Source organism: Narcine bancroftii, chromosome 1, assembly GCF_036971445.1.
Source record: "Narcine bancroftii isolate sNarBan1 chromosome 1, sNarBan1.hap1, whole genome shotgun sequence".
Classification (NCBI taxonomy): Eukaryota; Metazoa; Chordata; class Chondrichthyes; order Torpediniformes; family Narcinidae; genus Narcine; species Narcine bancroftii.
Genome location: NC_091469.1, coordinates 29,540,543 through 29,555,126, shown reverse-complemented (window position 1 = coordinate 29,555,126; position 14,584 = coordinate 29,540,543). Strand labels below are relative to the sequence as shown.

Genomic DNA, 14,584 nt, shown 5'->3' with positions numbered 1-14,584 from the left:
ACACTTACCTTCTCATAATACTGGATGTTTTTGTCAGCCATTCCCATTAACAGTTGCCGGAAGTCCTGCCTCTTGTTGCATTGCCACCGATCCCAGTCTGCCTTTAGGTCAGCATTAAAGCACTCCACACGATCTTGGCACTTTTCAACATCTGTTGGGGTCTTTACAAGAAAATGCAATTTGTCTTTAGGCATTGTCTCTGAACATTTTTCCCCAAAGCTATACAGTACAACTGGCAATGCCAAATTAATCTCAAGGATAGAAATACTTTTTGTATCAAGTCAGTTTGAGTAAAGAGGTCAGAAATTAACTAGTCAGTTGCAATTAACCTCCTGCTCTTCCACTGCAGTGAGACTGGGATAGAGCACAAACTTAGCAAGCTGAGGGGCCAGATACACCAGAACCCAACTAATTTCTGGAACAGATGCTTTGAAGTATCTATGATGGAGAGATTTAAACACATTTAAAAGGCCTTGGGTAGCACAAGCTATTAAAATTAAATGCAAAACCTGAGCCTGTCCATTAAATTAGCACACTAGTCAACATTGTGCAGATTGGTATAGTGTTGAGCTGATGTTGTATTAGAATGTTTTTAATTAGAATGAAACAGTTGAGGTTTTAAGTGCAGCAGAAGGAAACAAGGGAACATGCTGAGAAAACAGAGTCAGCACCAAGGCCTCTATCCTCCTCCTGATGCAAATGAGCCCCTCTCAAAATCACTAATGCCCCCCCCCCCCCAACATATGTTCTGTTGCTGACCATGTGAGAAACTATCTTTGAGCATAGGCCACAGAAAATGCTGATCAAGGTTTTGCAAATGAAGACTTAACTTTGGACCCAAGTCAATAAACAGTTTAAGGAAACAAGCACATCTTCGTTACCCAACAGCTGTTGCATTACATTAAAAGATTGTTTTGTGGGAGCGCACATCCTCATGGCGAACCAGCTCCGATTGTATCACCACGTGTCGGGGCAGCCATGGGGAAATGGCATCGTCAGAGGTTTCTCTCCGATTCCAGCATCCCTGGGCAGTGATTATGACATCACAATGCACCAGGTGACTGAGCTCATGCTCAGCCTTGTGTCAGCACTGGTGATGGCCAAGGATCCGTGGTCCATCAGACAGCACCGCCACCTCTCATACGTGTCCGAGTTCACGACCGACATCACGCCCTTAAAGGAGCATGCTGAATTTGAATAAAAACAGTTGTTAACGACCCTCAACGTGGTGCCTGTGTTTCTTCCACTGCTCACACCACCACAGTGGTGACCCCTGACGAGCCTAGACGTTTTTCTAGACTCAAAACACCATGGATTCAGCAGAGGTTAACGCTGTCTCCATCAAGCTTCCCCCATTTTGGACCCACTGACCGAAAACGTGGTTTGGGCAGGCGGAAGCACAATTCCAATTCCGCAACATCTCCTCAGACGCCACGATGTTCTATCATGTCATGAGGACTCTGAACCAAGATACTGCAGCGAGGGTGGACGGCATCATCCACCATTTCCCGGCTACGGGCAAGTACACCACCCTCAAAGACCGCTGCTTGGAACTTTCAGGCCAACTCCCCAGCAACGGGCTTCCAGGCTCCTTCACCTAGATGGGCTTGGGGACCGTAGTCTGTTGGCGCTGACGGACGAAATGCTGGCCCTGGCGGAAGACCACAAGCCTTGTTTTCTCCTCTGCTAGATATTCCTGGAACAGATGCCAGAGGACATCCAGCTGCTCCTCACAGATGAAGACTTCTCGAACCAGAGGAGAGCAGCAGACCGTGTGGATGCCCTCTGGCATACGAAGAGGGAGAACGAGGCAGCCCTCAACCAGGTGGCACGTCCAGGAGCCAGCCGACCGCAAACCACTCCCAAGACCAAGCCGAGGAGGGCGAGTCTACCTGATGTTCCTACCACCAGTGCTGGGGAGTGCAACCCCGCAAGTGCTGCCAGCCCTGCGGGTTTCAGGGAAATGACCAGGCCAGCTACCGTTGATGGCTGCGACGACTGGCTCCTTTGTGTGATAGACAGATCCACCAGCCACCGATTCCTGGTGGACACACGGGCTGAGCTCAGCATCCTTCCCCCCCCCCCCACTCCCCACAGCATTAGAGACTCACAGGCGATCGAGAGGTCCAACCCTGCAGGCAGCCAACGGCTCCACCATCAGGACCTACAGCACCCACAGGGCACAGATCCAGATCAGGAAGGAGAAGTTCCACTGGAGGTTCATCCTAGCCTCCGTGGGCACCGCGTTGTTAGGGGCCAACTTCCTCAGAGCTCACGGCCTACTGACATAAAGGGCAAAAGGCTGATCAACACCCAAATGTTCCACTTCACCTGACTGGACACAGAAGCCCGCAGGTCCAAAATCACCATTGTAGCTGCCACCAGGGAAGAGTTCGACAAAATCCTCCACGAATTACGCACCATCTTAGAGCCACAGTTCAATGCCGCCCTGCCCCAGCATGGGGTCTTTCACATCATCACCACACAGGGCCCCCCGCTGCATGCTAGACCCAGACGACTGCCGCCCAAGAAGATCCAGCAGGCAAAGGAGTGGTTCTCCTGGATCCAGGAACTGGGAATCGTCTGGCGCTCGGATAGCACCTGGGCAACGCCGCTCCATATGGCCCCGAAATCATCTGGGGGCTGGAGACCGTGAGGGGACTACAATCAGTTGAACATCGCAACCACCCCCAACAGGTACCTGGTGCCCCACGTACAGGACTTCTCCCCCAACCTCCACAGCGCACGGGTCTTCTCCAAAGTGGACCTCGTGCAGGGATACCACCAGATTCCGGTGCATCCAGACGACGTGGGTAAGACAGCCATTATCACCCCTTTCAGCCTCTTCGAGTTCCTGCGTATGCCCTTCGGTCTAAAAACCGCGGCCCAAACGTTCCAGCAACTCATGGATGTGGTTGGAAAAGACCTGGACTTTGTGTTCATTTATCTGGATGATATTCTCATTGCCAGTCGCAACCGTGACGAACACAAAGCCCACCTCCGCATACTCTTTGCCTGGCTGGCGGACTTTGGCCTCACAGTCAAGAATCACTCAAGCACTGGTGATGGCCAAGGATCCGTGGTCCACCAGACAGCAGCGCCACCTCTCATACGTGTCCGAGTTCACGACCAACATACAACTCAAGGCTGGCAAGGACAATGTAGTAGCAGGTGCGCTCTCCCGTCCAGCCATCAACACTCTCGCGCCTGGCCTGGATTACGAGCAACTGGCTCAGGCACAGAGGAATGATGCAGAGACACAGGTCTTGCGGACCGCCATCTCAGGTCTCAAACTCAAGAATGTCCGGGTGCCCAGCAGCCCGGACCCATTGCTCTGCGACGTCTCAACAGGCACGCAGCGCCTGGTGATCTCGCCACACTGGAGGGTGAAGGTCTTCAGTCTGATCCACGACCTCACTCACCCAGCAGTAAAGACAACCGTGCGGATGGTCACAGAGCGGTTTGTGAGGCACAGACTGAAGAAGGAGGTGGCGGAACTGGCCAGGAACTGTACCAGGTCCCAGATCTCCAAGGTCCAGTGACACACGCAAGCCCCCATCCAGAACTTCGACCCGGCAGTTTGCAGGTTCCAACACATCCACGTTGATGTTGTCTGGCCCCTGATGGTGTCCAAGAAGGCTCGTTACTTCCTCACAGTGGTGGATCGAGCCACAAGGTGGCCGGAGGCAGTCCCGATTAAGGAGGCCTCCACAGAGATGTGCACCAGGACTCTGGTCAGCCAATGGATCGCCCATTTCGGAGTCCCGGCGCACATCACTAGTGACAGAGGGGCGCAGTTCACGTCTGCCCTATGGACTCAGATGGCGAAGCTCCTGGAGGTCAAGCTCCACCACACCACAGCATACCACCCACAGTCGAACGGGTTGATGGAGAGGTTCCATAGGCACCTGAAGGCATCGCTTATGGCCAGGTTCTCTGGACCAGAGTGGGCAGACGAACTACCCTGGGTCCTCCTCGGGATTAGGACAGCACCCAAGGAGGACCTGCAGGCTTCAGCAGCGGAGATGGTCTATGGCACACCGCTTTCCCTGCTGGGTGAGTTTTTCAGCCCAGACCCCGACACCACAGCCACTGACAAAAACCTGCTGGTGGACCTACGCAGGTGATTGGTTTCCCTAGCTCCCCCACCCCCAGCATGCCACTGCACCCAGCTGTTTCATCTCTCCAAAGAGCTTGACTCAGCCCAGTTCATTTTCGTGCGGAAGGGACCACAAGGTGCACCGCTACAGCGATCATTCGAGGGGCATACAAAGTCTTGCACCGGTCCGGCAGAACCTTCACCCTGGATGTTGAGGGGAGAGAGGAACTTTTTAGGGGACCACCTGAAGGCAGCTGGTCTAGACTTATCACAGCCTGTTCAGACGGCTGGGGCCAGTCGCCAAAGCGACAGGACGCATAGCCAGTTTTGGGGGGGGGGTTGTGTGGTGACGCACATCCTCATGGTGAACCAGCCCTGCTTGTATCGCCACATGGCAGAGCAGTCATGGGGCAATGGCATCGTCAAGAGGTTTCTCTCAGACTCCAGCAGCCCTTCCAGCGCGCACCCTGGGCAGCGATTATGATGTCACAATGCACCAGGTGACTGAATTTGAATAAAAACTGTCATTAACGACCCTCAACGTGGTGGCTGTGTTTCTTCCACTTCTCACACTGCCAGTGTCACTTTTCCAATTTACATAGGAGGTCAAAGTTCAAAATTCAAAGTGTATATTTATTGTCAGAGTACATACATGACATCACATACAACCCGGAGATTCTTTTTCCTGCGACAAAGTACATATTTTAAAAACTCCCTTTTGATCATTTTCCATTCGTTTCAATTGAAAACACAGAATTTTTTAGGTAATAAATTTATTATCTGCACTGAAGGGCATCCATCAGAATGAGCCGATCATGTTAAGCTGGATTTCTCGTGAGAAGGCCAAGTGCACCTGTTCAAGTGTCCTTTACATTAATGTGGCCTGTGATTATTACAAGACTCGTTCTGTCACAAGCCTGCCTGATGCTCATACCATTGATGATTTTCTACTGAATGAGCCGCTTTTCAATCACATTTCCATCCTACAGCAAGACAGGTGGGAAACAGACTGCCAAGACAACCCCAGGCACATTGGGTAGCCCAATTCAGAACACCAGAAATATTAAATCAGTGGTTGAAGAATTGTTTTCCTGGTTTGTGGCAACAGAAGGCCCTCTAATAAACAACAGGCTTCAGAATACCCAGGTCTACAAGAAGCATATTCCGTCCCCACTGATTAACACTGATCATTTCTGCACCTTCCAGATCAAAAAAAATTTTTTAAAGAAGGGCTTTCATAAGCCTTACTGTAACTTAGAATCCACATACCAGTCTGCATTACCAGAATTTATTGGCTTAATTTCAAGCTTTTCAACTTCTATTCCCATAAACAAGGATTTCCTCACTCAACACCAACATCAAGAACATTATCTGCTTGTAAACAACATTAAAAAGAATTACTAGTAAACTATTGTAGAGCAAATCTCTCAAGACTGTGATATACTGCATTGTAAATTCTAACTCCTTCAACACCCAAATTATTTCTACCTTGCCAATTGTCCAGTGTATTTCTACCCAGGAGCTTATTCTTTTGGCAAACAGAATTTCAAAGATTAAAAAAAGTGCTTTCCAAAGTTGTAGCATCATTGGCCAGACCACCAGTTGCCCAATTCCCAAGTACTGGGATTTGTTCTAAATTTCTGCCTCTCTTCCCCTTTCAAGATACTCATTATTATAGGTTTGATGGTTTGTCTTGATATTTCGGTGCAAGAGTGTCAAATGCTCTCTTACCAAGCTCTGAATGAAGACTAGGTTTCTTGCCTTATAACAGTGGAATAAATACAAACAGGCAAAATATAGAAGCAACACAAAGCTTGAACATTGGCGTAAAAGTTGAGGAGTCATGTGATGGGAGTAGTGGCCGGTAGGGTAAAACCAGCCCTCCCCAGAAAAGAAGAAAAAAGTTAAGAATAAATACAAAATATAAGAAATAAAAGATAAAGTTACAGAAGAGAAAGAAAATGGAACCCAAGAAGGAAAAAGTAAAAACAACTGGGAAAAAAAGAAAAGACACCAGAAAAGAAAGGATAAGTCCTTCCTTACCTGCACGAAGGAACAGGGGGCTGTGGTGGTGAAGAGTGCCTGATCTCAGAGGTTGGTGTCAGCCCTGCAGAGTCACGACCCCCCCCCGCCCCCCACCCCGACTGGTGGTCTGCGAAAATGGCTCTGAGCCAAAAGTGCACAACTGCGCAATCCAAGGTAAAAGAAAACACCGATGGGAGGGGGGCTCAGCTGAGGAGCAGAAAAACCACAGCGCAACCAGCTGAGGGATGCCTGACACCAGGGCTCTCAGCTGGAAGATGAGGAAAGCAGCAGGACAGGGAGTGAAGTACCAGGTGAGAAAGAAAGTCAACGGGGTGAAAGAGGAGCAGCAGCAGGAGACTCGACAGATGAGCAGCTCAGAAGAAGAGGACCAAAGCAAGAGGCCAAGCAAGAGACCCGACAAAGTGAGACAAGCTACTCATCAGAAATATCAAAAAAAGACAGATACAAAAGAAGACGACAAACACAGCTAGACACAGGAGGAAGACGACAACCAAGATCGTCAGAGAAATAAGGTAAAACAGATGGACAAAATATAGATAAAGCTTTATTTGAAGAACAAATGAGAGCATTAAAAGAATGGATGTCATTAGAATTTAGTGCAATTAAAAGAAAAATGAAAAGAACAGAAGAAAAATGCAAAAATTAGAACTAGTCATGACAGAAATAGGGAAAAGAGTAGAAAATGTGGAAGAACAAGAAACAGCTGAAGAAATGGAAGTAAACGACTTAAAAATTAGAAAAAAGTGATAAAAAGATTAAAGAGACACAAGAGTTGTTAGCTCAGAAAATTGATATGTTGGAAAATTATAGTAGGCGAAACAACAAAAAGTGGGCCTAAAGGAAGATGAAGGCACAGATATGAAGGAATCTATAAAAGAATGGATCCCGAAGATCCTGTGAATGACAGAAATGCAGGAAGGAATGGAAATAGAAAGGGTACACAGAACACTAGAAGTGAAACCACAGACACATCAAAAACCAAGATCCATTTTAGTAAAATTTTTGAGATATAAGACAAGAGAAAATATACTGGAGCAGGCAAGAAATGAAATTAAAGAAGACAATAAACCATTGGAATACAAGGGTGAAAAAATATTTTTTACCCAGACACAAGTTTTGAACTCAAAGAGGAAGGAGTTTAATACAGCAAAATCGATCCTATGGAAAAAAGGTTACAAATTCATGTTAAGACATCCAACTGTGCTTAAAATATTTATCCCCGGGGAGCAAAACAGACTGTTCTCGGATCCGGAGGAAGCACAAGAATTAGCAGAACGCTTGCAGGACAGAAGGAGAGAGGAAGAGATGTAATAGGAATGAAGAATGGCGATAAAATATATATAAAGATGTAAAAACAATGTATATATAAAGAACTAAAGAAGGGAAAGAGAAGGGAAGGAAGGAAGTAAGGGGAAAAGGAAGAACTTTGTTATAGGTGTTAAGTTTTTTCTGGGGCGGGGTTGGGGGAAGAAAATAATCGTCATTGTGAAATCAGTTGACGTTTGCGAGCAGGATCGCAATCCAAATGGAAAAGGGAGTTGTGGTTGCCCAGCAAGTGGTAAGGGGCAACTCAGAGGGGGGGGGGGGTGATATTTGGGGTCAAGGGAATATTGGATGTGGGAGTTGTTGGAGTATTCTATGTTTTAAATATGTTGTCATACAATGAGTTTAAAAAGGGAAAACAGATGAAAATGGGGAAGGTGGTGGTGAGGAAGAGGAAATGAGGTGTAAACAGGATAGGAGATGATAACATTGAACTATATGACTATAAACATTAATGGAATATATAACCAAATTAAAGAGGCTATTAAATCTACTGAAAAAGAAAAAATAGATATAACATTTGTGCAGGAAACGCATCTAACTGAGGTGGAACATAAAGAGAGACTGGGTAGGACAGGTAGCGGCAGCATCATATAATTCAAAAGCTAGAAGTGTAGCTATATTAATTAATAAAAATGTACCAATCAAAATAGATGAGGAAATAATAGATCCAGCAGGGAGGTATGTAATGATAAAGTGTCAGATATATTCAGAATTTTAGAATTTGCTCAATATATATGCACCTAATGAAGAGGATCAAAAGTTTATGCAAGATTTTTTTTGAAGATTGTAGATACCCAAGGAAATATATTGATAGGAGGGAATTTTAACCTTAACTTGGATCCAATGTTGGATAAAACTGGACAAAAGACAAGTAAAAATAAAGTGGCCAAATTTATGGTTAAATCAATGCAGGAAATGAAACTTATGGATATATGGAGGAGGCAGCACCCAAGAGAGAAGGAATATTCATATTATTCAAGTAGGCATAAAACATACTCAAGGATTGATATGTTTTTGTTGTCGGCCCATATTCAAGGAGAGTTAGGAAAACTGAATATAATACTAGATTACTATCTGATCATTCACCCCTGTTATTAGCAATAGAACTGGAGGACATCCCACCAAGAACATATAGATGGACGTTAAACTCCATGCTACTTAAAAGGCAGAAATTTAGAGAGTTTATTGAACGCCAAATTAAAACATATTTTGAAATAAATTCTGAATCAGTGAAAGACAAATTTATATTATGGGACGCAATGAAAGCCTTCATTAGAGGGCAGACAATAAGTTATGTAACCAAGATGAAAAAGGACTACAATCGGGAAATAGAACAGTTGGAAAGGGAGATAGCAAGTCCAGAAAAGGAACTAGTAAAAAGGGATGATATAACGAAAAGGAGAGAATTGGCAGACGAAAAAAATGAAACATTACAAATGTACAAGGTGGAGAAGAACATAATGAAAATTAACCAAAAGTAATACGAACAGGCTAATATTTTAGCCTGGCAACTTAAAACAGAACATGCTAAAAGAACTATATTGGCATCAGGGAAAAAGGACAAACAAATTATATACAACCCAACAGAGATTAATGAGAACTTTAAGGAATTTTATGAACAATTATATCAAACTGAGAATGAGGGGAAAGATGATAAAGTAGAAGAGATTTTAGCTAAAATTGAGCTGCCGAAATTGCAAGAAGAGGAACAAAACTAACTGATAAAACCATTTGAAATAAAGTACAGGATATATTAAAAAAGCTGCCGAAAAATAAAATGCCTGGAGAGGATGGATTCCCAATAGAATTCTATAAAACATTTAACATTATTAATTCCTCCTCTCCTAGAAGTAATGAACCAGATAGAAGAAACACAAAACTTGCCAGATTCATGTAAGACAGCAATAATTACAGTAATACCAAAGACTGAGAAGGATCCACTAACACCAGCATCTGTCCAATACCAGACCAATATCTCTACTTAATTCAGATTATAAGATAATAGCAAAATTATTAGCATAAAGATTGGCCGATTGTGTACCAAAAATAGTAAAACAAGATCAAACTGGATTTATTAAGAAAAGACGAACAGCGGATAATTTCTGTAAACTTATTAATCTATTTCATGCAATTCAAGGAAATAAGAAGCCAACAGTGGCTGTTGCTTTAGACGCAGAAAAAGCCTTTGACAGAGTAGAATGGAATTATTTATTCAAAGTATTACAGAGGTTCAATTTACCAGAAAAATATTATTTGGATTAAAGCACTATATAAGGGACCATTTGTAAAGGTAACAGTAAATGGATATGTATCGAACCAATTTAAATTAAGTAGGTCAACTAGACAGGGATCCATTATCCACCTCATTGTTTGCTTTAGCAATAGAACCATTGGCAGAACTGATAAGAACAGAAAATAAAATAAAAGGCATAAAAATAAAGGAGAAGGAGTATAAAATCAGTTTATTTACAGATGACATCATAGTATAGTCAACAGAACCAGAAATATCAATAAAAGAATTACACAAGAAATTGAAGGAGTATGGAGAAATATTGGGGTACAAGATCAACACAAATAAAAGTGAAGTGATGCCAATGAGCAACGTGGATTATACAGAATTTTAAAAAAGAATCACCATTTAAATGGCAAACACAAGCAATCTGATACCTAGGTATTAGGTTAGATAATAACAAGCCACCTGTAGAAACTAAATCACCAGCCACTAATAAAGAAATTGCAGGAAGACTTAGAACATTGGAAATAATTACCGCTAACGTTGATAGGGAGGGTAAATTGCATTAAAATGAATGTCTTCCCAAGGATACAATACTTATTTGAATCGTTGCCAATTCCCTTAACAGAGAAATTCTTTAATGAACTAAATAGAATAATAAGGAAATTCTTGTGGAATGGGGGGAAAACCGAGGGTAGCGTTAGATAAATTAACGGAGGTACAACCAAGGTGGTTTGCAGTTACCCAACTTTAAAAATTATTATAGAGCAGCACAATTAAGGTATTTATCAGATTTTTACCAGACAAGTGAAAAACCAGACTGAACTAAGATAGAACTAGATAAAATAGGGGAGAAGGTACCGCAACATATACTTTATAAGTGGGATGAAAAGCTGGTGCAATATAAAAGCTCACCAGTATTGCATCATTTACTAATATATGGAAGAAGATCCACTTAAAAGGGAAAAAACAAATTACCAAATACCAAAATTTTTATTGATACAAAACCCACTAATCCCTTTTACAATAGATAACCTTTCCTTTAGAGAATAGGAAAGAAAAGGAATCAAAAGAATAGAAAATTGTTTTTTGGGAAATAATTTATTAACATTTGAACAGTTGAAGTACAACTATGAAATAACTCATGATACAATGTTTGCATATCATCAACTGAAAACTTGTTTAAAGGATAAATTGGGAAACAGACAGATTAACAGAAGGAAGCAGCTTTGAAAATTTGATTACAGACACAATGATAATTAAAAGATTTATAACAAACATGTACATTAAGCTTCAAGATAAGGAAAATGATGAAATAAGCTATAAACCCAAACAAAAGTGGGAAAAGGATTTAAACAAAGATAAAAAATGAAGTATGTGAAAAGTTATGAAGAAAATAATAAACACAAGGTTACGCATGATACAGTATAATTGGTTACACAGGTTATATATCACACCCCAAAAGTTAAAAAAAATGGGATCCAACATTATCAGATAGATGTTTTCACTGTAAGAAGGAAATGGGAACAACAGTACATGCAATTTGGGCAAGTGAGAAAGTGAAAATGTTTTGGGAAGATCTAAATCAGATATTAAATAAAATCACAAAAAATAACATACCAAAAAATCCAGAGATCTTTCTTCCAAGTAAGATAAGTAGTAAGGAATTAGGGCTCAAATTGGATAAAGCGCAAAAAAGATTTATTATGATAGCCTTAGCAAAAAATGTATAATGTCAACTTGGAAAATGGAAGAGAGCTTGAGAGTACAGCAGTGGTACATGGAAATGAATAAATGTATTCCATTGGAAAAAAATAGCAATTTAAAAAATAAAGTCACATTATTTGAACAAATTTGGGAATCATACATGGAACATAACAGGGAGGGCTTGCCTCGGACCTCCACCCCCTAAAATGATAAGACGACAAAACTACTTGATCCAGTGTGTAAAAGTAGATGACACATTTTTCTTGTTTATTTTTCATTGTGTGATAACATTGTTTAATCATTTTATTGTACTGTACATGTTCAATATTTATTGGTTTTGGAGGGGGGTTGGAGGGTAAAGGAAAGAAGGGAAAAAATGCCACTGTGTATATTTAATGAGAAACGTTTGTATATATTATGGTTGATATGGTTCATAGTGTGAAAAATAAAAAAATATTTTTTAAAATACATTGGCATAAAAGTAAAAACACAATACTGGAGAAACGTAGCAAGTCAAGTGTTTTACCTCATATAGCAAAGATACATAACCAACATTTTGGGCTTGAGTCTTCGTCAAGGTATGAGCAAAATGTTGGCAGGTGGGGGAGGGGGGGTTGGGACAGGAGCACAAGCAGGAGTTAATAAGTGAATAAAGGAGGGAGGACACATCAGAAACAAGGGGGGAATGGCTCTGCAAATGGAGAGGGAAGGAATGGAAAGCTGTAGGAAAGAAGAGGGATGGAAAAGTGGGAGAATGGAGAGTAGGCTAGCAGAAATCAGAAGTCTATGTTAATGCCATCTGGTTGGAGAGCACCCAGGCTGAAAATTAAGTGTGTACCTCCAATTTACATGTGATCTCGGTTTGACAATACAATCTTGGTTTGACAATACAATATGTCAGCATGGGAGTGGGGTGCAGAACTGAAATAGTTGGCCAGTGAGATTTTGTTTTAAATAAAACCTACGAACTCCTACAAATACATCAATTACACTTCTTCACACACAATCTCTTGCAAGGACTTGATTCTTTTCTCTCAATTCCTCTCGTCTCCAACATATCTATTCCCTAGAGAAGGTCTTCCACACGTGTGCATACCTCTTCTCTCATCACCATTCAGGCCCCCAAACCTCCTTGCAAGTGCAGCAACTTGGAATCTGCGGAAGTTATCTACTGCATCTGATGCATATGCTGTGGCTTTCCCTTCATCTGAGAGACTGGACACAGACAGACTAGATGATCACTTCGTTGAGCACCTTCACTGTCTGTATCAATGACAGGGATCTCTCAGGGGTATGATTCTTGTTTGGGGTGCATATCCCAGACGAGACCCCATAAAATGTAACGAGCCCAAAGGACCACAAAACCAATGAAACAATAGGAGTTAATCTTCTGCTCCCATCTGTTGTTTTTAGGTAAACAAGAATCCAAGAGTAATCTTTGAGTGAGCACTTTGCAGAAAGGTCAGAAGTCTTGTAAAAATGTTTAACACAGATGAACGGTCTCCAGTCCATTCATTTCATGACATTTCAATTAGCACCCACTGGTGAAATGCACATAGCATTCTCCATAGATTCTGTAAAGTTACTGAATATGAATTGTTCAGTATTTCAAATACGATCTGGTTTTTAAGTGTATGTATGTAACCTACTCTAATTTTACCAATCTCTCTCCCAAAATACATCTACAAATATTACATCACACTAACCATTTCAATTCTGTGCCCCACTGCTGCACAGACATGTCACTCCATGGCCTCATGTACTGTTAAACCAAGATCACCCATAAATTGGAGGAGCAACACCTAATTTTCCGGACACTCTCCGACCAGATGGAATTAACAGACTTCTCTGGTTTCGGCTAACCTACTCCCCTTTCTCCCTCATCCCTTTATCTTCTTTCCTCCAGCTCTCCACCCCTCCCTATTCATTCACAGAATGTTCCCTCCTCCCCTTGTTTGCTGGTGTGCCTTCCCTCCCTTCTCCACCTATTATCTCCTGCTTGTGGGACTGTGCTTCTCACCCTGCCCCTCTCCCCCAATCATTTTGTTTGGGTGCCTCCCTACATTATGCTCCTACCTTGATGAACAGCTCAAGCACAAAATATTGGTTTTGTATCTTTATCTTTGCTAATATAAAGAACACTGTTTAACCTGCTGAGTTTCTCCAGCAATTTTGTTTTTACTTCCATCATGGTGGCTGCAGTCTTTAGTTTCAACATTGGCACTTAATTTAAGAATTTACATAGCCAAGCTGTTAGATTTACCCAGAGAAAAAAAAGCTTCTGTCTGCATAGAAATCAGCACTCTTGCATAAACTTTGAAGTATTGAGTCAATACCAATTCTTAAATGAATTCTGTAGCGGCCTGCGCGCGGAGACACACACCACAAAATGGCCGACGAATGCGGCAACCGCACAACCCAGGAGTGACACAGGCCATTATCCCAGGTGACTTCCGCATGTCAGGAAGATAGGGAACTCTGGCGGGAAGGCCAGGCAATCCCAGGCCAACACTCCGATGACGTGGGCCTGGACATCAGCACCTGGGGCCTGTATAAAGCGGGATGGCCAGACCAATAAACCAGTCTCATTTTCCAAGGCTTGTGTGCGTGTCGTTCTTCTTCAATCTCGTGTAACGCAAACACTACATTGGTGACCCCCAACACGTCCAACCAGCAGTTGGACCCAAAAATGATAGATTAAGCAGAGCCAGCAACCATCCACATGGCCTCTCTCAAGCTCCCAATGTTTTGGGACATGTGGTTCAAACAGGCCGAGGCTCAGTTCCAGCATCAGCATATTGTCGCTGCCCACTACTTCTACGTCATGAATGCCCTCGATCAGGACACAGCAGCAAGACACGCAGATTTCCTAAGGCAGCCTCCAGAGCAAGGCAAATACTCGGCCCTCAAAGAGCTATTAACCCGTATTTTTGGCGCTTCACATGGACCTTCATAGCAATGGTGCAACCACTCCTGGGGGCCAATTTCCTTCGGGCCCCACTGCTTGTTGACCTCGAGGGATGGCGCTTGGTGCACACCAGAACTTTTCAGTCTCTGCCTCTGGGGGGGGGAACCAAGCTACCTGCCCGCCCCCCCCCCCACCTGGAATCTATAACACTCTCAGACAAGGAGTTCGCCAGCATCCTGGCGGAGTTCCCCTCTATAGTGGTGCC

General features: G+C 43.1%; 1 protein-coding gene across 10 annotated transcripts in view; it reads right to left on the bottom strand.

Moving 5' to 3' along the window:
- The window catches only part of snx30 (sorting nexin family member 30), a 201,825-nt gene that overhangs the window by 82,449 nt on the left and 104,792 nt on the right, over positions 1-14,584 (bottom strand). For all 10 annotated transcript variants that reach the window (XM_069923300.1, XM_069923328.1, XM_069923337.1 and 7 more), the window contains one exon: positions 9-161. In XM_069923300.1, coding sequence (XP_069779401.1) covers positions 9-161 — 153 coding nt within the window. The remainder of the gene's footprint in view (positions 1-8; positions 162-14,584) is intronic.